Here is a 21358-nt window from a genome sequence, read left to right as displayed (position 1 = left end):
GTTCATTTTGGCAGAACAGTCGGAGTGTGAAAGTGGGATGAGCTGGGAGCTTATCAACTGGGCGGGCCGTGGCCTGGATGAGTGGTCTTAGGTGGATTCCTCTAGTGTTCTTGGCTCACAGTAATTCATCTGAAGGTGGATTCATCTGAGGAACAGGAGGGGAGGGCCAGCACTGCAGGCCCCAGTCAGAGCCAGGCGGGGAAATCAGCTTTAGCTGATAGCCCTCCCTCAGAACACTCAGAAGAGCAACCTGGACCCCCCTGATGCAGGAACCACAGCCCAAGACAAATCACGCACTGAACGGTATAGGATCAAGCACAAGCAGCAGAAGCGCAAACAGAAGGCCCAGCATGGAGTTTCCCTGAAAGGCAACATGCTGACCTGGTTAATCGGCTGTGTTGATTTATGACCCGCTGGAAATAAGGCTGGCTGGTAATAGCTTGCAGCTGCAAACAACATTGTTTCAGCACTGTGCTTCACTTTGCTCTATCGGACCCAAACAGATGCCCAAACTTTCAGTTGCCCACTGGGACCACTCCTTCAGATATCCCTGACTGATCTAGGCACTTGATACTACGACTCTGTGGATTTAACTGTGGACTTCTTTGATCTCACATCCTCCTATTAACTATAGTGGAATTCCTGTGAATGGCCTGCTTTCTTTTTGCATTTTTCTTGAATATATCCAAGCCTTGACCAGGGCATTTTAATGCCTATCAAATATAAAACATTTAATCAAAGAAAGGAGTACAAAGAGCTGGAATTCTGTTGACAAAATCTTGGGCTTTTCCAGTCTACAGAGATAATTTCAGGTAAACCCTCCCATCCCATTGATTTACAACTGAGCACCTGCTTTTGTTTATAACCAGGAACTCTTACTAGCAGCTGCAAATATGTTTGTGCTTTTATACTATTTATGCAAGCCAGAATCAAAGAACAAACTGAAGATCAGGAAGTGGTTTTCATAGTCAAGAGCTCGCCTCTTTGGATGGCAACATACACAGAACAGTTGTTGCTGGAACCAAAATTGAGTTTGTATGAACTAAAGCTGTGAGAGAGACTGACAGGAGAGATTGGGGTCTAGAATCAGATGTTCTTACAGGTCAGTTTGGGTGGGGAGTGGTGAAGTGTTTAGAAAGTTGCATGGATTTTACTGGATGCAGAATCTTAGAGCAATTTCCTGTTGTTACAAGGGAAATCTTGAAAGCATTTTATGCAGCAGAGTTTGCTAAAGAGTACTAGGTAAAGCAGAATAGATAATATTTTACTTACAAGGATGGAAAATACCTGCACTTCAGTTTGCTATTACTTTGCATTTCCTTCACGCTCATCCCTATTTGTACTGCTCTCTGTTAGATTTAAGGTACAATCCTATGCATGTGTTGACAGAAAAAAACGAATAACCGTACCATATCCTCAATCCTTGGGAACTTTTTGCAATGGTTAATACCAAATGGCCTTGATTGACAGTGTACAAAGAAGGCTTCTCTTTACCATTAAGTTGTTGGCTGAATTCCTGTTTTATTATCTAGGGCAGTAATTGAAACTGGTTATAAAACAGGACACATAAGGCTATCTGTGCATTTCTCTACATGAGGTGTTTAATCCGGCATGTTACTGAAGCTTATTTTTTGGCTTGCTTTCTTGGAGGAGTAGAGGATCCTCCACACAAGATGTTCCCCCTGCCCCTGGAGGTGTGGTTTCCTCTATGCCTCTTTACATACAGTGGGTTCTGTTACATATAACACAGGACAGTGTTGTGGACTAGAGCAGAACTGTGAAATTATACAGGAGTTCTGCAGCAAATTGTAGCCGCATTCAAGAAAATTGCTGTCTTTCCCCGTTCTAAAAGAAATAACAAACATGGCTGCAAAACATGGGAGAGGCCTTGGAGGAAGGCGAGATCATGAAAAGGGCTGACAAACTCCAGTGTAAGCAAGTGTAAAGTAACACACTTGGGGCAAAAATCTCAACCTAGTATAAGCTGATGTGATCTGACCTAGCAGTTACTTACCAGGAAAGAGATCTTGGGGTTGTTGTAGTTTGCTCAACAAAAATACCAGCCCTATCCACAGCTAGGCAAAGTCCACATTAGTCATAATTAAGAAAGTATTAAGGATTGTTCTGTCCTTATGCAAAACTGTGGTGTGACTGCTCTCAGAATATTGTGTCCAGTTCTGTTCCATACACCTAAAAATAATTCTGTAGAGTTGAGAGATGGCGTGGAGAAAGCAGAGGGGAGTCCTTTTTTCCCTCACAGTGACCACGGGAATCCTTTGTTCCTTCACAATGAGACGCATCTCCAGTATCAGAGGGACAGATGCCTCTGAGTGTGAGCTGTTGGGAGAGGCCTGCTGTGCTTATGGCCAGCTGGTTAGCTTCCCGCAGAAGCATCTGCTGCCAGAGGAACAGAGCACTGGATTAGATAGAACCTTGGGCCAACCCAGGATGGATGGTCCTAATCACCCTACAACCCTGAGCATGCAGTGCTCCGGTTCACATCTGTTTTCCCTTTTGCTGCCTGCCTTTTTTAAATGTAAGCGAGCCATCCGCCCCGAGACCACGTGAATACAACTGGCAGAGGTGTAAACCACATCCCTGCCTTTGTCACCGTCACTGCCTGTTTGCATTTCGGTACACCTTTTGCTGTTTCTCCAAGGCTCTTTGTCAGGGCTCTTTCGGCCGCCGCTTCTGAAGCCCATATCCACTCCGCGCATCGTGTGCACACGCAACACAAGGTATGATCTGCCGGGTCGAGCAGCAGGTTCGTCGGTGAGCTTTCAGCAGAACTGCAAACTAAACTTTAAAATGGAGAGTTTAAGACAGGTTGATAGAGGGCTAGGAGCGGGAGAACCGTTTGCAACCTCCCTGCAGAGTGGCAATCTACCTTTGAGGAGTAGGGACTGCGGCAAAACAGGAAAAAGACCTTCTCCAGCAAACCCTGGGTTTCCCGGCTGACCATCAGTTGGGAAAGGGGTCACTGACTAAGCACATCCTTAGGGCTTGATTCAGCCCTTCATCCAGCTTGGAGTCCCAGAGAGCCTTTCCATCGCGGACGGACAAAGACCAGTTGTGTTTCTTCCGTGGTGAGGGAATGCCCACGTTGTTGTTTGGTTTCTAGCTGAAAGGTGTCGACATCTAAGCACACCCCTGGCACGGGTGCTTCACACAAACTTTTGTCTGGAAGAGCGACGTTAGAAGTGGGTACACCTGGGCATTAGTCCATAGAAAAGCTCGGCATCCGTTCCGGCTGCCATTTTTCCTGCGAGAGTGCGCACATGCCGTGTAATTTCCCATGTGGTGTCTCAGATGAAATCTGGTGTAAGCAACAAGGGTTAATTTTAAAAAGGGGCAGAAGAAGCGAGGCCACGTCAACGGCCGCCGATTTGGACGGCTTTAAAAGAGGCTTGTACAAATTCCTGATGGCGCGGGCTGCCCGTGGCCAGCTAGTCCTGACAGCCCTGTGCTACCTCCATTTCAGTGTTGGTGTTCCTCTGTGCACCAGTTCTGGTGTTACTTTCTGTTTCTTTGCACTGGCCATTGTATACAGTTCTTTTTGTCTCGATGTGCTAGTCATCGAAAAGTTGCATTCGAGATTCTGACCCTATTCCCATCATCTTTTGCTTTTGAGTCATGCCTGTCTTTAGCAATTCGGAGTGCATCTTTTGCCATCCGTCTGGTCGTCATCTTTTTTGCTACAAGAATTGTCTCTTCGCACTCCTCTCCAGTGCTGTCTCTGGTTTGAGTCCACAGTTTGGTTAACTGAGTTCGGTAGTGGATTTTATGTGGATTTCAAATTAGTCAGGAATGTTTTCTAGGCTGTATTTTGGCACTGTGCTTCTCTTAGTGGTTACATTCCCATGCTCAAACTAACTGAGGGTGGGAATTCAAGAGGGGGCCTAAGACAATAGCAAAACTCAAACTCAAAAGGGGAACTGAAATGATGAAGTGGTTAGAGTAACATCCCTCATGTCCCCTTCCTTTCCCTCCAGTATTGAGTGGCTTCCCACATTTTGACACACACATGCTCACGCACACCCAGTGTAAAAGGCTGAATTGCTTCCCCTCAGCCTGGTGGTGAGCTTTAAGCTTAAAACATGCTGTGATGTTTGGTGCTGCCTATCTGATTTTCGCCTTCACTCCTAACTGGAATGTGGCCCCCAGGAGCCTCTCTGAAAGGGAACGTGGCCCTCAGCTGCAAGAGGTTCTGTGCTCCAGGGATGACTTGTTTTTCTTCTCCAGGAAGGCCTTCAGGAGGACCAGGCAGAAAGCTTGGAAGGCATGAGCTGTGGACATGAAGCGTGTGGACACTTGGGCATGAAAGATGGCTTGGACCATCCCCAGGGCCAGCAAGAGGCCGACAGAAGGAGATTTACTGGGGTGAGTCATCAGCGGGATTTCATCTCCGTGGGGAGAGAAGGTGCTGATCTGCACAGGGGGGGACTGTGTGGTGTACTGGTTACAGTTTGGCGTCGGGACGCAGAAGACCATGTTTTGCTCTCCACTGATCCGTGAAACTCACTGGATGACTTTGGGCCAGTCACTCACTCTCAGCCTCACCTGTCTCATAAAGTTTAGGATAAATACTGAGGAAAAAGATCACATGCTCTGCCTTGGGCTTCTTGGAGGGAGGGTAACAAATAAATAAAAATACAGTTCACCTCAATCATAGCGCCTCTTCATGCAGCATCGCCTAATTCCGTCTGGGAATTCTCGGCATCACATTGTCATTGACTCAAATAGCTTAGCTGGCTTTTTTAAATCCAATATTCAGTGGGCTCACCAAGGACAGGCCAGTCGATGGCTGTTTGCCGAAACAGACAAATGGAACCTCCCTGTGCAAGAGACACTCTACCTTCAAACACTGTTGCTCGGGGCGGCTAGCAGCAAAAAGGGTCTCTTCCTTCCTGGCCCTGCATTTGGACTTTCCCTGGAGGTCTGTCTAACCACACTTAGCTTTAGAGTTCTGGACCAGAAACTCCCTTGGCAGGTCAGAGAGGGCTGTATGCGTTGCGGTGTAGAATCTATCCAGGGAACAGCCTTGCCCGGTCTGGCAAGCTGCAGATGTAGTCCTGGATTGCAGCTCCTAGCATCCCTCCACTGTCTGGCTCTTTTAATCCATTCCCCAGTCCCAGGAACAAAGATGCTGGGGAAATTGTTTAAAGAAATGTAGGGTTAAAACAGCAACAACCACCCACAGGTGTTGTCTCAACCTTTAAAAAAACCTGCCCCTGCTCCTGTCCTGAGAAGGGCAGTCGCCTTTTTCCGTGCACCAGATTGATGGTCACTTCTAAATGGCTGCTTTAAAGCCCCTTTCAGCCCAAGAGACGAATCACGAGAGCAGAGCCAAAAATACTAGTGTTTCATCCCCCAGGACGGTGGGAGGTTCCTTCCTCTCATTAACTCTTGTCTTTGTTCTCTCTTCCTTTGGCGCAGACCCGAGCACACACTAGCAAATGGGAAATGTGAGGGTCCCATCACACTTCTGAAGCGGCTGTCCATAACCAGATGCGTTTGGGAGCTTCCTGATGGCCAGCCAGGACACGTCAAGGAGATGCTGTCAGCACAATTGCCTGGGGTAAAAACAGCCACCAAATTTCAACGGTGGAGAGCGGGCAGGGCGGGCAGGATCCAACAAGCGAGTGCGTCTCCTGCATTTTAAGGGAAGAAGAGTCTTTAGCAGAGAACTGCAAGTGTTGGACTTGACTGGTTTGTTCGAATCCAGCCTTCCCCAAGCTGATGCCCACCAGATGTGTGGGAAACGGATAACAGGGTTTAGAGTCCCATGTACCTGGAAGGCCCCTGACTGGGGAGAGCGGAATCAGTAGCGAGGAGTTCCTCTCCTTGCCTCTCTGCTGCCTCCTGTCCCGGGAGAAGAAATGGGCATAACAATTCTCGATAAGTCCAGTTGGCTTTCTAGAGCTTTTCTACATGGGACGGTTAATTGCCTGCATCTACTTTCAGTTTCATTGCAGAATTAAGATCCTAGCACAACATGAGTATTTATTTCCTGCCTCTCTGCTGTGTAACCTCAAGGTGGCAGCGCGTTGTAACAGAATAGCTTGAATGGGCCAGAGGAAATGGCTCTTTCCCCGGGCTTTCCCCTGCTCTAGAGAGGCGACCTTTTCACATCCTGGCCAGGCCTTCTTTCAAGAAATGCCTGCAAAGCGATGGTTTGTATAACAGGCGGGAGATACAAACCACTTTGCCCGTCACCACTGAAGACCTGCAGCCAGTCCCACCCCAAGCGCACATGTCAGGATCAATCCCAACAGGCTGTAGGGCCTGCATGGCTGTATCTGGAACTCTGCCTTGGCCATGCCCACCTGGATGATGTTCCAGCGCCACAGCTGCGAAACTGTCATCTCTTGCAGAAGCGTGTGGTGCTTCTCTGTCCATCCCACCATGAGATGAGATGCCAGAATGCGTGGCTCCCTTTCTTTCACCTAACAACAGGCACGCTAATTCATGGGCCCAGTGAAATAGGGGAATGTGTCCCTTATGTTTATTTTGCCACGTCTGAGCCTTTGCTTTCAGAACAAGGGAGGAAAAAACTCAAAAAGTAGATTGCGGGAAATCAGTTGCTGCCCATAAGTTCTGTAGCTTAAATTCTTTTTAGGGCTGAGATAGTAGATGGTGAAAACTACGTTAGCTCTGGGGAATAGAACAGGCGGCAGCAAAGCTGTTTGTGTTTCACTGTCTTTTTCTTCTTTCCTCGTCATGTGGACTGAATTGGCGATGTTTGTTTTGTGTGTTCAGGGCCTTTTTGGAATCTGGATGTGGAGTGGCATACAAATATTCTAAACAGATAATGTAATGCTTCCTCTTTTACTTAAAGGAAAAGAGACAGCAGAAGGTTCTTCTATGAGATGCAAGTAATTATCCATTGTCTTCTCTCCCCGCTCTCTCCCCCGTTCTGGGACCAGGCATTCATTGTCTCTAGGGATGGATCAAGTGGTGCCAGTGATCTCTTCATTCAGACACAGGAAAGCAAGACTGACATTGTCTGCCAATTCACCATTAAGGAGGACAGCTCAGGTGAGCCAGTTTGGGTACTTGAAGGGTGTTCTACACAGGCATAAGGAATGGACCTGCACCCCAGAAAAAAGGTGCCCATTGTGTGGAGGGGGCAGCCCCCTGGCTCCATTTCTTCCTGGACTGTGGTGATCGCAGGGTGTCCCTGAACTCCACCCTGAAGCTTGGATCACCTTGCTCCCCGTTCGTTCCATCTGAATGAGGAGACTGCACAGTTCGTCATGTGGTTGGTGAACGTGCACTTTCAGCCACAGATGTCTTTAAAATGAAACAAAGCCTATTGCTTAAAAGCACACATTTTTCAGATGCAAACACCAGAAAAGCATTTGGGTTCATGACTGCTGTCAGAGATGCAAGTGGAACAGATCGAGGTGAAAAATGGGTCAGAATGAATTCTCGTACATCCCTGTCGCCTAGGCTAGTACATGCAGAACAAATTAAAGATCTTAGGGAGGCTGCTGCCGCCAGACAGTCACAGCAGTACTGGCCTGGACGGACCCAGGTCCGAGTCAGTATAAAGAAGCTTCCAATAGTCCTGAATATGAATGACTTGGAAAGCCAGCCCTGCAACGTCCATTTATAGTTGTGGGTGGCTTAAAAACGAGAAAACGTTAGTGCACGTTAGAAAACAAGAAGCACGTGCTGTCTTCCGCGGTGCATCCACCGCTCACACCGATACTACCTTGCTGTCGACCTTCTCCAGCCTGGTACCCTCTGGGTGTGTTGGACAACGACTCCCAGCATCCCGCAACTGGCTGTGCTCGTGCTTGAGCTTGTTCCCCAACACAGCTGGGCAGCGCCAGGTTGCGGGAGGCTGGGTGAAGGCCGCCTCTGGCTGAGGAGGGAGGGCTTCCTGTGCTTCGAGGGCAGAGCATGGCCTGGCAGCTATTCCGTCTTGAGCGGGTTCCAGGTTAAGTCTTCCCAGTTAGGCAGGGAAGCAACCCCGGCCCGAAACCTTGGAGAGCTCCTGGGGACCATATGGAGCGCGGGATGTCAGTTGTGCATGAAGTCCCATGGCTTGCCGCACTAGCCAGAGCTTCCTTTTCCCACACCTGCGGCTCTCAGCTGCTCCTCGTCCCTGCTCTAGGGACACTTGGGCCCCCACTGCCCAGGCTTGGATGCCCTGCACCCCAGTTTCTCCTTGCTGGAGCCGTCGGTCTCCACGGCCTCACGCCCGGGAGCAGCTTCCCCACCCCTCCTCTCTTGCGCCAACTCTTGAGACTTCCTCGCAAGCGCTCGTCCTCACTCCTCCCCACATGTGCGCACCCTTTGCAGGGCCTGCCGCATGTCCATTGGTGGTTTGCAGCGCTGTGTCTTCCTACTTAAAAGGGGAAGGAGGGCGGAGAGGTAGAGAAATGCCTGCTGTTGCGTGGCACCCCTTGCCACGGCGCCCCGAAGTCCTCTGGGGTTCTCTGGAGGGGCTGGCTCTCTCCTCAGACCTGCTGTTTGGTAGCACGGGTGCTCCTTACTGCCTGCCTCCTGTGAACTTTTTCTGAGCTCCACAACAGGTGAGGGGTGCTTCTTACCGGGTGGGTAGGGCTTCCAAGGAGATAGGATCTGGCTTCCAAGGAGATAGGATCTGGGCATGTGGTTTTCCTCTGCCCCTTTCGGTCTGTAACGGTCCTACAAAGTAGGCCTGGCTAAGCAAGAGTCTCCCAGAAAGGTTGGGGGATGTAGTAGGGTGGATGGGGAGGGGAGAACAGACCCTTCTTATCAGGAATAAGAAAAATAAAGACTATGTCTTGTCCTACTGGAGAGGAAACACGTGCATCTCCAGGCTTTCCCTGCAAGGAAGATGCTTGCGTGGGTTTTTTCCCCCCATTCTTAGAGGGGCAAGTGTGAACCAGAATCTAAATTTGTTTAAGGTACGGCAAAACTTTCTGTTGTTTCCCTTTATACTGAGTGAAGGCGAAGGCACCAGTTCTTCTGTATGAAGGCCATGCCTGGCTTCTTTGTTTTTATTTTGGGGCTTTTGTTTTTTTTTGTAAGCTCATGGTACTCCGGGGCATTTGGACGTCTGGCATCTGTTGCACCTAGCTTAGCACACCCCTCTTTGAGCTGACAGAAACCTTCTGGGTCCCATTCCTGGCATGCCATTGCTCAGTTTGCCTCAACAGAAGGCTCTGCTGGAGACTGTGTACTGAGACCCCCCCCCCCCGCTGCCTTTTCTTTGCAAGCGACCGGTGGACCCTTCCTGTTTTGACAGCCAGGAAAAGCAGTTCTCTTTCTCCAGAACGCCAAAAAAATTGAGCACAAGAGAAGCAAACCACAAGCCACGCCCTGCAACCCCAAGCACATCGCCTGTTCTCGGAACAGGTGTCTTCTCTTACCAATGGACATTTACCGAGAGCTCAACCTGCTGGGAGGGCTTGGAGCTTAAACACCCGAGCTCAGTCCAAAAGGGGCCCAAACGGACCTCCGATTTCGCTGCTGTGGACATGATGCAATGCGGTTTCAGGAGAGCAGGAAGTATCTGTCTGAACGGCTGCAAGCCGTGGATGATAGCCACAATTTGAATACTGTGGTATGAATGCTCATTTGCCTAATTGCAAAGAAGCCTCTCAATTTTTAGCATAGCATTCTTATAATACTGTGTTTTTCAGATGTCACTTAAAAGCAGCAGTTTTACTCCGTGCTGCACCTTTTCTTTCTTCCATCCACTTAACCAAGAGCATTCCTTTTTGTGAATAATGCATTTAATGCGCATTCACCACATACGCCAGCCTTCCCCCACCTGGGACCTTCTAGATGCACTGAGCTGTTTATTCCAAGGATCCCCAGCTGTAGCGCAGCAGATATAATGGGCTCCAGGGCGGGAAATGATGTCGTGTCTGTGTCTGTGAGAAATTTCCTCCTCTACTCTGGGTTTCTGTTTCACTGTTTCACTCAGTCGTACTAATTGATGTGCAAATGTTTAAGCAAGGCCCTAAAATAATTCTTCAGAGGCATTTCGCGGACACCTCTGCAGCGCTTTAGAAATGAATATTGTCATCTTGAGAGGAAGTGTATGGGAGCATATGAAAACCACTTTCTCCTGCGTTAGACCATTTGTCCGTCCAGCGCAGCATCGGTGAGACCACCTCTTGGCAGAGGCTTCTCCTGGATGTCAGGCAGGGTTAACTTCCTAATCCCTGGAGGTAACCAAGATCTAGTGCTTGTGACGCAGGGAGGGTTGTGAGAATCCAGGCTGCTAAGAGAGGCAGTGAGGCCCAGCGCATTTAGAGCAATGAGGGCTAGGTGTCTGTTCGGTCCTTGGTTTTCTCCCGGGTGCTGGCTTGTCTTTTGGGTCCCCTGTCTGGAAACTGCATGGCTTGGTTGGGGCCATTGCTAAGCCCCTGTACCTCATTTTGGACTGATCTGGGGGCAGGGGGCGGAATGGGTTGCTTCTGAGCAGGAGGCAAGTGCTTTTGCCTACCTCAGTCCCATGTTCTGCATACCTGAGGCTTGGAGGAAGAGCTGCTGGGGAAGAAGATGGCTCCTGGGCATCCCACTTGTTTTAGGACCTGATCAAGCTGATTTCAGCTGATCCTAATCCAATGCATGCCTCCCGCACTTGATTTTCGGTGTCAGAATTACACCCTGACCCCAGGTGCTTGCATGTCCGTATTAAATATAGGTGGGGGCTGGAACCTACCACCGCATCTCAAGTTGTGCTTCTGTCTATGCACTAAACCCCATACAGCTTTTCCCACATGATGCCTCCTTGTCTCTTTTGTACAGGCGTTTATCTCAAGGGCTCCCAGTTGAGGTTTGGAGACCTTCTGGAACTGCTCAGCTTTCACCTTGTTAGCAGGTGAGCAGTGGGAGAGGTTGCCCATGGGTGGGGAAGGCAAGGCCGGGGACGCTGAGTCAGGCTTCTCCCTCCATTTGAACCCGTGCCGGTGGGACGCTTCAGAGAGGAAGGTGCGAGATCCGTGGTGTGTCTCTCAAGGCTACTATGAGAGTTTGTGTGGCGTGTGGTGGTACGAATTCTGGACGGGGGCAAAAGACGAAATACTGCTATCCTCTGCTCACGATATGGACACATCGGCGGTCCTGGGGCATGGGCGCCCTAGGCTGGTCCAGCCTGGACCATGAACAGCGACGGGTGGCCTGGCTGGGGACACGGCAATGTCCCGCGTTCCAGTGCTCCCGGCAGACTCCGCCCGTATGTGTGTGTGAGGTTGTCCCTTCTGGCCGTCTCTTCCAGGGATATCCTGCCCCACCTGCTGCGGCTCCCGGATGCCTTTTTACTTCGGCACAGGCCAAAACTGGATGCGGTGGCTGCACTGGGCATGAGTGAGTAAGGCGGCCCGGGAGGGAGTCGTGGCAGCTCTGTGCATGTGCGGCTCTTTTTTTCCCTTGACATGTTTGACTCGCATCTCCTCTGAGCCAGAATCCCTGCTGCTTGGCATTGCGGAATATGTTTTGTCGTCCCAAGAGTGCCTTGTCTCGTTTCCTGGTTCCCGTCTTGATGAAACAAGGACCGCAAAACGAATCAGGGCAGCCTCCTGCTTTTTTCAGGCACAGTGCGCCCCCCCCCCAGCCCCAGTTTTTGCCAACCCCTTTGGCCAACTGTGCCTTTTTCTGGCAGTGTGTGTGAATCAGGCGTCCAGGCCACACAGCTGTTCCCATCTCGGCACGTCCAAGTCAGGAACCGGCACTTTTGAAAGACCTGCCTGCTGTCAAAAGCACAAGCAGGTCACCCCCAAAAACGGAGCTCGCCCCCTCCCCATAGACACTCTCCTTCTTCTTCCGTTTGCAGAGTTCTGGACAATGCCTCTGAAACCCAGCAGCAGGCCGGCATCAGCCCAAGCAGGGCCCACGGTGCTGAATGGAGGCCCTTCTGAACCCGGGCAGGCGGCCTGCTCCATCCGAGTGACGTCCGAGGACGGGGCTCTGTGCTTCATCAACCCCCTGTTCCTTTCGGTGCACACCGATGTTAGCTGGCTGGACCTCGCGCCGGGCCCGTGCCACCTGAGCGCCCGGAGGAGGAGCCTGCAGTTCCTGAATGGCTCGGCTGAGGCGGCGTCTGGCAAGCTAGGGGCCCAGAAGTGTTCGAATCCCCCGGGGCCTCTGGAGGAAGAGGAGGAGCGAGGGAAAGGTGAGGGAGGGGTGCTGCTGTGGGGGCCAGGGAAGCATCGGGGGCAGCACTGCCCTGGCACTGGCTGCAGAGACACCCAGCTCGGAGAGCGCCACTGGGACAGAACGAGTCTGGAGTGCGCGAAAGGGAGCTGGCTCCCTCGCCCGTGCTGCGAGCGCGCATCTGAGCGGCTTTTCGGGGTTGTGTTCATCTCCCCCTAGGACAGAACTGGGGGCTGCTCCCCCAAGTACACTTTTTATTATGTAATCACCATGCCTCAAACCTTGACTTGTATTTGGAAGCGGGTGGGGTGAGATCCAGGACGCCTTATCTTGTCTTCCATTTGTGACTTTCCCATGTTTTCCCATCTCTCGGCACAAAAACCAGGGAAAGGCAGGCCTGCTGCCAAACCGTTTCAGAGCAGTAATGCAGTCAATCAGCAGGTGTTTCACTGGCAGAACAGGAAAGTTGTATTCCAATAGGTAACTGATGAATTCTGGATTTTGGTCCGATCCAGAGGGCTGTGGGGGAGCAGAGAAGTCCATGGTTGGCCACTCTGGCCTGCCAAATGATAGAATAGTTGGAGAGTGCTTAGAATGGGATTCATATCTCATTTCGAAATGTGAACGCTTTAGCTGGGCAAACTGAATGGGGCTCGGTTGACTGGACTGTGCAATGGAAATAATGCATCATTTCCCTCCCACCTTCTGGGTGTTAGTGCAACGAGCGATGGAGGCAGAACTTGTGAATGTTAATGTAACTCCATGATAAAAGGAGAGGTCCAGCTGCCACGATTTACCCAGCATGCCTTTCTCCTTGGTGCCAACCCGCAGGTCTGCTGTGCTCAGCCTCCATGCGGCGGAAGCTCCTTCTTCGCAGCCTGGCCTGGAACAGTTCTGAGCCTGCCTCTGAGGAGCCGCCCTTGTCCCCCGATTCCCTGCAGAAGGAGACCCGGTCCCCACACCGTGTTTCCTGGATCGAGGCCGTCCCCCTGGATTCTCCTGCTGGCTGGCCACTGAAAAAGTCGAGTTCCGAGTCCTCGCTGCTGCCCGAGACGGGACTCCTCCCTCCCATCCCCGAGCTGGATTCGCTCTCCATCAGCAGTGTGGAGGACGAGGGCGAGGGGGCCTCTCCCGCCTCCGCTGCTCCCCAGAAGAGGAACCGCCACTCCTCCTCCCTGCTGACTTACAAGGTGCTTCACCGCCTCTCCGCCGTGGGCAGCGCCTTCAGCGGCTTCCTCTCTGCCGAGCGCCGGGTCTCCAAGCGGGTGCAGGAGCTGGCCCAGGAGCCGTCGTCCTACGTAGGGGGGCTCGTGCAGAGCTTTGTGGGACACATCCTGCGGGGCGCCGGGGCGCGGCACCTCACCAGCACCGAGATGCTGCAAGAAATCCGGCAGATGATCAGCAACCTCAAGGGCTACCTGTGCGAGAGCTCGGAGCTGCGCGCCGTCTGCGAGCACAGCGAGCTGGAGGAGATGGACCTAGGTAAGGCGTGGGGGGAGGTTCAGGCCTGGGGGCAACGCCGAGCCCGCAACCTCGGGGGCCGGGCCACCCCTGGCCCCCCTATTTGGAAGCTGCTCAGCGCCACGCTGCAGCTCTGTCCTCCTCCCAGCGGTCGATCGTTGGGAGGCCACATCAAGGGCATGGTGACCCATCCGTGCTCACGGAGAGAGGCTCTGTACTTTTGCACAGGTTGAGTGGGCCTGTCTTTCCCGTTCACACCCAGCTCAGCTGAGAGCCCTCTTTTAACCCGTCATGGGCTGGGCTGTCTTTGGGGTTCATCCTGCATGGAACTTAGGCCTCAGCCTCTTCAGGGAAGTGGGGTGACGGAGGCTTGGAAGAGAGGATGCATTTCCATTCTGCCTGTTCATCTCCAGCACCTGAGATTCAGAGGCAAACTGCTAGCGAACATGGAGGCTCCGTTTTACGGTCGTGCGCAAGGGCCACTGGAAGGCCGGCTGTCCACCCTTCTCCTTCCGTGGCCGTGCAGTGGCTGGCAAGGTTCCTGTTGTAGGGAGGAGGGGCAGAGCAAAAGCAGACCTCCTCGCTCTTTGAGTGCAACCGCAAACCATCAAGTCCGCTTCCCAGCAAGTCAGTTTTAAATATCTCTAGCCATTTATTTGAGCAGCTGAAAATACTTCTTGGTTTCCACTCTGGGCTGTTGCTGGTTTGCAGCGTCATCTGCTCACGCATAGGTAGTGTAAGAAATGGGTGTTTTGGGTGTTTTTTCTGAGGCCCGGGCTGCGAAGACAGCAGAGGCAGTGGGAGGAAGAAGGAAATGCTGCATGCTGAGAGAGGCCAGGACTGTTTTCTCAGACAGAAAAAAACCCCCCAAAGAAATCCAAATCCCCTTCAGAGCCTCTGTGCTCATTTGCCAGTTCGATTAATCACATCTGAAATTTTTATGCAGATTATGGAACTGTATTTGGGTACCTGGAGATATTTTAACTCATAAAGTATGTCTCCAACTGTTATGGGTCTGGAAAGAACAGTTGGTAGTTTCAAATTCTGTTTTCTGATAGGATTTTTAGGTGGTATTTACTCCACTGATTTACTGTCTTGGAGAGCAAGACAGGGATGGGAAGAAACTTGTTCAGTTTGCATTTTTAATAAGAGCTTGCTTAATTTCACACTCTTGAATGACTGGGTGAATCAAAACTCAGGCCCTCCTTTGCATTTGTGTCTTTTAATTTTGCAGTGGAGTTCTCCAATCAAAGCATGCATAGAACAATGCGTATATTAGGGAAAATAACTTTTTAAAAGATATATATTAGGAAGATTACATGCAAAAATGTATAAAGCAAAAGCAGAAACACAAAGCATATATTAGGAGAAATGTGCTCAAAGACACTTAACAAATTTCCTGCAAACTTTAAAAGACGAATTTCTCAAACCTTGCTCTGAACCACACTTAAGGCTGGGGAAAATGGGAAAGTGAGGGGAACCAAGACTGATGGATTTGTCAATTCTTCCTCCGTGCCTCTTCCTTCCTTCCTTCCGTTAACAGAAGCATAATCGTTGCCACAAAGTAAGGGGGTGTGTGCAAATGAGCTGCATGGGCATCTTTTCTGCAGGGAACTGGATTTGACTTCTGCTGATGCAGAATTGTGGCTGTTTATTCAAACAACCCTGCCAGTTCCAGAGCTGACAGAGTTGAGGACCGGGAGTGCTCTTGTTGGGCTCGTGGAAGTAGCTGCTGGCAGGTCCACATGAGGCAGCCCTCCAGTTCCACACCCGTGCACTGTTTATTTCAAGCAGTGGGGCAGGGAAGGCGGTGGGGGGGGGGGGGACTGAGCTTTCTTAGAGTGTGTTGTTGTGGGGGATGTTTACACCAATGGTTAGGATTGCCACTGCTTAAGGAACGTTGTATCTTTGAACTCACTACTCTTGTGAGGGATATTAAAAGAGGGTAAAGCACAGGATTCCACACACGGGAAGTCCCAGGTTTAAGCCCTGGCTTTTCCAGTTCAGCTCCAAATCAGGGCTGGCGTGTTCAGGCGCTTGCCAAGGGCCTCTGTGCCAGCAGGGGCCCCCGGGGGCGGCTGCTCCTCCTCAGCCCTGCAACCTGCTTGGTCACCTGCTGCTTGCCTGGCCCAGGCAAAGGTCATGTTGAGAAGGGAGGAGGAGCAAAGATGCCGCTCCTTCCCTGCTCTCTGGCTCTCTATCTGCCTGGCGGAGAAGTAGCTTGGTTCTTCCTGAATGTGATCCTGCTTGGAATCAAATGCTTACCAAGACAGTGCATTTAAGTAGCTCCTGTACTGTGTGCCTTTTCTTATTAACCTGCAAATTGTGCACTTTGAAGCCAATCTGGCTGGCTTGCACTGAGATAACAACACTTCTACGTAGAAAGCCATTGTTCGCATCTTCCCGGAAAGGGGACATCCTCAACAGGCATCTCACTCAAGGGCCCTCAAAAAGCAGCTGCCAGCAGTGAGCCCAACTCCTAGCACCAAAGCCCATCCCGTAGCTTCAAGGTCTCCCTCTCTCCGTTAGGTTCTGTGGTGGAAAACTCCTTATACAAATGCATCCTGAAGCCGCTCCGGGACTCGATCTACGCCCAGCTGCTGGACTTCCGCGCCCGTGACGGAACCCTGGGCAAACTGCACGAGCACAAGGTCACCATGAGCCAGCAGAGCCTGGCCGAGCTGGGAGTGATCGCCGGTGTGCCTGACGGGCCTGCCCTGGAGCGGGTCCAGACCAAGCTGAGTCTCATGCACCAGGCCTACTCGCCCAAGAAAAAGGAGACGCAGATGCTCAAGGTCTGCAAGATGCTGTACGAGATCATGAACCAGGCTGCGGGCAAGACAGGTACAGAGACTTGGCAGGGTCAGCACGAGGAGCCGGGAGCACTGAACTTCGCTCAGTCCAGGGGTCAAATTCAATTTTGGGGCTGCGTTCCAGTGGAGCGTTGCACTGAAGGCAAATTGGCCACATGTGTCTTGTGTTCTTTTGCGAATCCCACAGTGCTAAACAAAAGGAGGGAGGCGAGGGAGCCAGCATTTTAGCTTCCAGAGAAGCCTTTTCACCCTTTGGGAATAGGAAAAATACCGCGCAAAACTTTGAAAACTGCCCAGTGGTGGTGAGGAGCTTAGGAAGGGGGCTCTCCAGCAATCCCAGGCGAGTGGAGTTTGGCCTCCGTTTCTGCTCCCCCGGAATAAGTGCTTTCATGGTGGGACAGCTGAGAAAAACTCTTGGAGATGCTAGCTTCCCAGATGGGTGGTCATTATTCTCATGCCCGTTTCTTCCTTGATTCCTTTATTGCATTGAAACGTGTGCCCAAGGGGTCATTTTAGGAGGAGGAAGTATATAAAAGAGTCCAAAGAGGGCTTGCATTCGCTTCTCTCTTCCCCATCCTCCGTTTCCTCTGCCAAGTATGCCCTGAAGTGGACCTTTAATTTAAGCCTTGCCAAAGTCATGCACACACCTGCACTCCCACCAGACCACAGTAGAACATTGCTTTGAAGCAGAATTGCCCACCAGGGGAGGTGTGTGTTGTGTGTGTGGCGGGGGAGAGGATTAATACTTCCCTCTCAGCCATGACCCTTCCTTAAAATTGCCCCCCCCCCACGCGCACACACAATTAAGCTTGCAAATATTGCGGCCAGTGGAAGAGCATTTCCATTAAGTGGTGCCCACATGATGCTCTCCGGCGGCTCCTGCCCCTTCTCTGTCTCTGAGCCCCTACACACCTCCTTGCACCCGCCTGTGATGCTCCTTCGCTTTCTCTCTCGGAAGAGCCTTTCGGTGCTGACGATTTCCTGCCGGTTCTGATCTACGTGCTGGTGAACTGCGACATTGTGTCGGTGCAACTGGATGTGGAGTACATGATGGAACTGATGGATCCCAGCCAGCTGCAGGGAGAAGGTAGCGTCGTGTGCTGTGTCAAATTTGGGCATGTTTCCTAGGAGCTGTTTGCTGGGAACCCCGAGACTGTCTTGGGTTTTCTTGGAGCTCAGCAAGCCAGTCTTAATCTGTGCATCTGCACCAGCTTATTTGCTTCTGCTTGAAGAAACCTTCTGGTAAAGGCAGGGACCCTCTAATGGGCAGGGCAGCACGCGTCTCACGCGAATGGGTCAAAACTTGGCTTCGTGAGCAACTCCTGAAAGATCTGGGCCCAGCGATAGGCCAAGTACTGCCGAATGTGCATGCCCTGTTTTGAGGCTGGCGTTGTCCCCAACTTTCCACTCCGTTCTTTCCGTGCCATAGGAGGGTACTACCTCACAACTTGGTTTGGGGCCCTCTACCACATCGCAAACTTCCAGCCAGCCGCCATGGTGACACGGCAGATCAGCATCGAGGCCCAGCACTCCATCCACCAGTGGCATCGCCGCCGTACCATCTATCACCACCACCGGCGAAACTCACAGGTAAGTGGAGAAAGGAGAATTACGGTGGCGATGGGGACAGAGAATGAGCCAGAGGGCTTCTGGAACTTACTTCAACTCTGGGCAGGGGAACAGGGGGCAGTAAATTAGGACTTGTAATTCACAAGCGTGTTTAAATCAGGCTTCCCCAGCCCGGAGCCTCCCAGATGTTTCGGACTACAACTCTCAGCATTCCTGGCAGCTGCCCGTGCTGACGGGGCCTGACATGCCTGGTGATCACCACCATTGGTGAGGCCTGGTTTAGACAGATGTGTGGTTTCAGACGTGCTGACTTACCATGGTTTGCATGAAACATGGCGAAAGGGGACAAGGACTGGGGTTGGGCGGTTGGTGCCACAAAATTCCCCTCGTAGGTTGGGCCACTTCCTTGGTAAAGTGGAAGAGGCAAGAGGTACTGATTTGGATGGTTTGAGAGCGGGACTGGATGCGTTCACGGAGGAGGCTATCAATGCCTGCAAGACCCGAGGGCATCACGCTACTTCCAGTGGCACAGCCCGTGTGTGTGTGCACCGTGGTTGCTGGGAAACATGGGTGGGGGGTACGGTTGCACTCATGTCCTGCTTGTGCGTTTCCTGTGAGCAGTTGGTTATCCACTAGGTGATCAAAATGCTAAATTAGATGGCCCCTTCACTGGATCCAGCAGGACTGCTCTTACATCCATGGGCCACTGATTCCAGCCTCCCCGTCTGCTTAGCTCCCGGAGCTTTTCCTGTCCTATGTTACGGTCAATTTTGTAAAAGAGCCAGTTCCCTTTCTGTTTGCAAAATGTTCCTCATCTCATCAGTGAGGGTGCTTCTAACTTACCACGTATGAGGGGCTGCTGAAAGCTTCACTGTAAAATACCAAATCGATACCCAGCCTTCACACAGGAAGGGAACATCCCAAAGTTATGGCAAGCCAGACCATGCTACCGGCCTTTCCTCCAGACATCAGTACACTGGAGGTTTATAAGCCACACAGCCCCTCTATGGAGGCTCTCCAGCCTGATGCCATGCATGTGTCCTGAACTGCCAGCACGCACTGGCCTGTTGGCTAGGAATTATGGGAATCTGGAGGGCAGCCACTCAGGAATGGCCGATATGTAGGTTGATAGCTACAAAATCTCTTTCTGAACTTGGTGTTAAAAATGAAAAATGAAGTGGTTGACAAGCAACTGCTATTTAATAGAGCTTCTTCACTCTGTCTCTACAATTTGTCCCAAAGGTAACTGCTTGCTTTCCCTCTCTGCAGAACATCCTCTACATCTCCTTCCATGAACCCTTCAACAACCAGAAGACCATCTTTGTCCCCAGTGACATGACAACAGCCTCTGTGTGTGCAGTGTGTGCGGAGAAGTACGGCATCTCAGATCGGGAGGCGTATGGCCTCTTCTTGGTGTCAGGTGACTCCTCCCAACTCTTGGCCGGGGACAGCTGTCCTCAAAGGCTCCGCCGGGACATCCTCCCATCTCAAGGCGTCCCCGTGAATTTCGTTTACAAACCTAAAGGTGGAGATTTGCCCGCTGTCATTCCCCTTCCTCTTCCGACCCCCAACTGTGAGACTGAAGCGCAAGAATTCCTGGAAAGCGTGCATACAGAGCAACTGGCAGCAGATTGACTATGGTCTCGGAGCTTTCCAGAAATGTTTATTCTTGAGAGTTGCCCGAGATTCAAGGCATCTGACTTGGCAGAACTTTTAGGACAAAAATTTGGACATTTGGGAAGAAAATCTCAGCCAGGAAGCGTCTTGCAAAGATGCAGAAAAGGAAAACTAAAATGGCAAAGGAGTTGGAACAGTCCTCCCTTGAGGAAAGGATACAACGCCAGAAACTGTTTAACTTAGGGGAAAAGATGTGTATGGGAGACATGGTAGAGTCTCCAGAGTTATGCATCAAGTGGAGAAAGTATAGGAGGTATTTTTCTCCCCCTCTCTCAACAGTAGAATTCACGGGATCACCCCATGAAATGGATTAGTAGGAGTTAATTTATGGAATTGCTGTCACAAGATGTAGAGATGGTCACTTGAATGTCTTTAAAGATGGCTTAGGCACATTGGAGCAACCCTCCTTCACTTTTGCTCTAGAGCAGGGGTCTCAAACTCACGGCCCACGGGCCAATTGCGGCCCGTGGGATGATATTTTGTGTCCCCCACTTGATATCAAAGTTTAGTGATAGTGCGGCCTGCACGTTTTTCTCACACGCACCTGCGTGAGTCGTTACCCAAATGGAGCTAATTGACCTGCAGTGCAATTCTGAACTCAAAGCCAAGTTCAGGGAGGTGAGTGGAAAAGCAGACAAGCTTGGACAATTTTTGAGAGAATTGCCCCTTACCTTCCCTGAGCTTTCCAGGATGTTCAAGCGGACCATGTGCCTTTTTGGGAGCACCTATCTGTGTGAAAAGCTCTTCTCCACCATGAACTTTAATAAGTCAAAGTTCAGGTCCAAACTTACTGATGAGCATCTTCAGGCCATACTGAGGGTCTCAGTTGCTTCCTCTCTCAAGCCAAATGTGGCTCAGCTGTGTCAGAGGAATCGCTGTCAGGATTCTGGCAGCAAGGAGTAGGAGGAAGTAAGAGAAGCCTATGTTCTGAAGAACCGATCATGTTCTGAATTATTATTAGTAAAGATTGAGAAGATTGGATCAGTTGTACTTTTTTTGGAATACATGAAATCCTTTTTTGGTGGAATACTTGATGCGGCCCAGCCTCACCCAGACTCTACTTCCAGTGGCCCCCAGGTAAGTTGAGTTTGAGACCCCTGCTCTAGAGGGTGTAAGAGAGCAGGGGCTACATGACGCTTGGCCTCCTGGGAGAGTTTTCTCTCTCTCTTTGCCCAGGCCGAAACTGGACGGGGTTAGCAGAGTGCACATTTTCTGCCTATACAACTCCTCTGGCCCACCAGCATGGAAAAAGGCCACTTCCCATCTGGGGCAGAAAGAAACCCTAGGCTGGGGGCAAGGTACCTGGCAAGTCTCAGGTTCAGCCCCAAGTATCTCCAGCGGAACGGAGGGTTTCAGAAAGACCCTCTTTAGCTGAGTCCCTAGAGGTGCCGCTACTCGGAGTTGACCTATATGCATGTTGGAGGCACTTAAATCACTCTTTGTACCTCTGGCACAGCCTTGGGGATACCACAGGCTGCATTAAGTATCTGCTGGCTTTGAATTTCTCTATACCTTTTGGTCAGTGCTTTTTTTGTAAAAAAAAAAAAAAAAAGGTGCCGGAACTCATGTCTTGGGGTCACACCTTTACACAATGGTCACCACCGGCAGTAAGCACTCAGCGCGTGACCACACGACCGATCCCAAGCCGAGCAGCGTCCCAAGCCGAGCAGCGCCCTCACAATCAGCGCCGACACACAAGCAGCCCGCAGGCACTATCTTCATGATTTTTGCCGCCAACC

At 51.1% G+C, this 21358-nt stretch overlaps 1 protein-coding gene across 3 annotated transcripts; it reads left to right on the top strand.

Moving 5' to 3' along the window:
• The first annotated feature begins 72 nt into the window (after positions 1-72).
• On the top strand, positions 73-20065 carry RINL (Ras and Rab interactor like). 3 transcript variants are annotated; one of them, XM_044434910.1, is made up of 12 exons: positions 73-2536; positions 2660-4380; positions 5437-5578; positions 6927-7038; positions 10756-10828; positions 11225-11313; positions 11780-12118; positions 12931-13581; positions 16090-16404; positions 17332-17460; positions 17803-17963; positions 19212-20065. In XM_044434910.1, exons 2-12 carry the CDS (start codon positions 4325-4327, stop codon positions 19575-19577), a joined length of 2433 nt encoding a protein of 810 aa, XP_044290845.1. In that variant the 5' UTR covers positions 73-2536; positions 2660-4324; the 3' UTR covers positions 19578-20065. The 3 variants fall into 3 exon arrangements, with proteins under 3 accessions (XP_044290845.1, XP_044290844.1, XP_044290843.1); XM_044434909.1 differs by having other exon boundaries at positions 73-2738; positions 4243-4380; XM_044434908.1 differs by having other exon boundaries at positions 73-4380.
• The last annotated feature ends 1293 nt before the right edge of the window (positions 20066-21358 follow it).

Source organism: Varanus komodoensis, unplaced genomic scaffold (genome assembly GCF_004798865.1).
Source record: "Varanus komodoensis strain SLA01 unplaced genomic scaffold, ASM479886v1 scaffold29_1, whole genome shotgun sequence".
NCBI classification, from domain to species: domain Eukaryota; kingdom Metazoa; phylum Chordata; class Lepidosauria; order Squamata; family Varanidae; genus Varanus; species Varanus komodoensis.
Note: the sequence above shows the minus strand (reverse complement) of the source record. Positions and strands in the feature narration are given on the sequence as shown.

What these genes read in the sequence shown, in the direction of transcription:
- RINL (XM_044434910.1), top strand. Translation starts at nt 4,325, where the DNA reads ATGGCTTGGACCATCCCCAGGGCCAGCAAGAGGCCGACAGAAGGAGAT. An exon ending in TGTCAGCACAATTGCCTGGG is followed by an intron (nt 5,579 to 6,926) that starts GTAAAAACAGCC and finishes TTCTGGGACCAG; the next exon opens with GCATTCATTGTCTCTAGGGA. An exon ending in AGCTTTCACCTTGTTAGCAG is followed by an intron (nt 10,829 to 11,224) that starts GTGAGCAGTGGG and finishes CGTCTCTTCCAG; the next exon opens with GGATATCCTGCCCCACCTGC.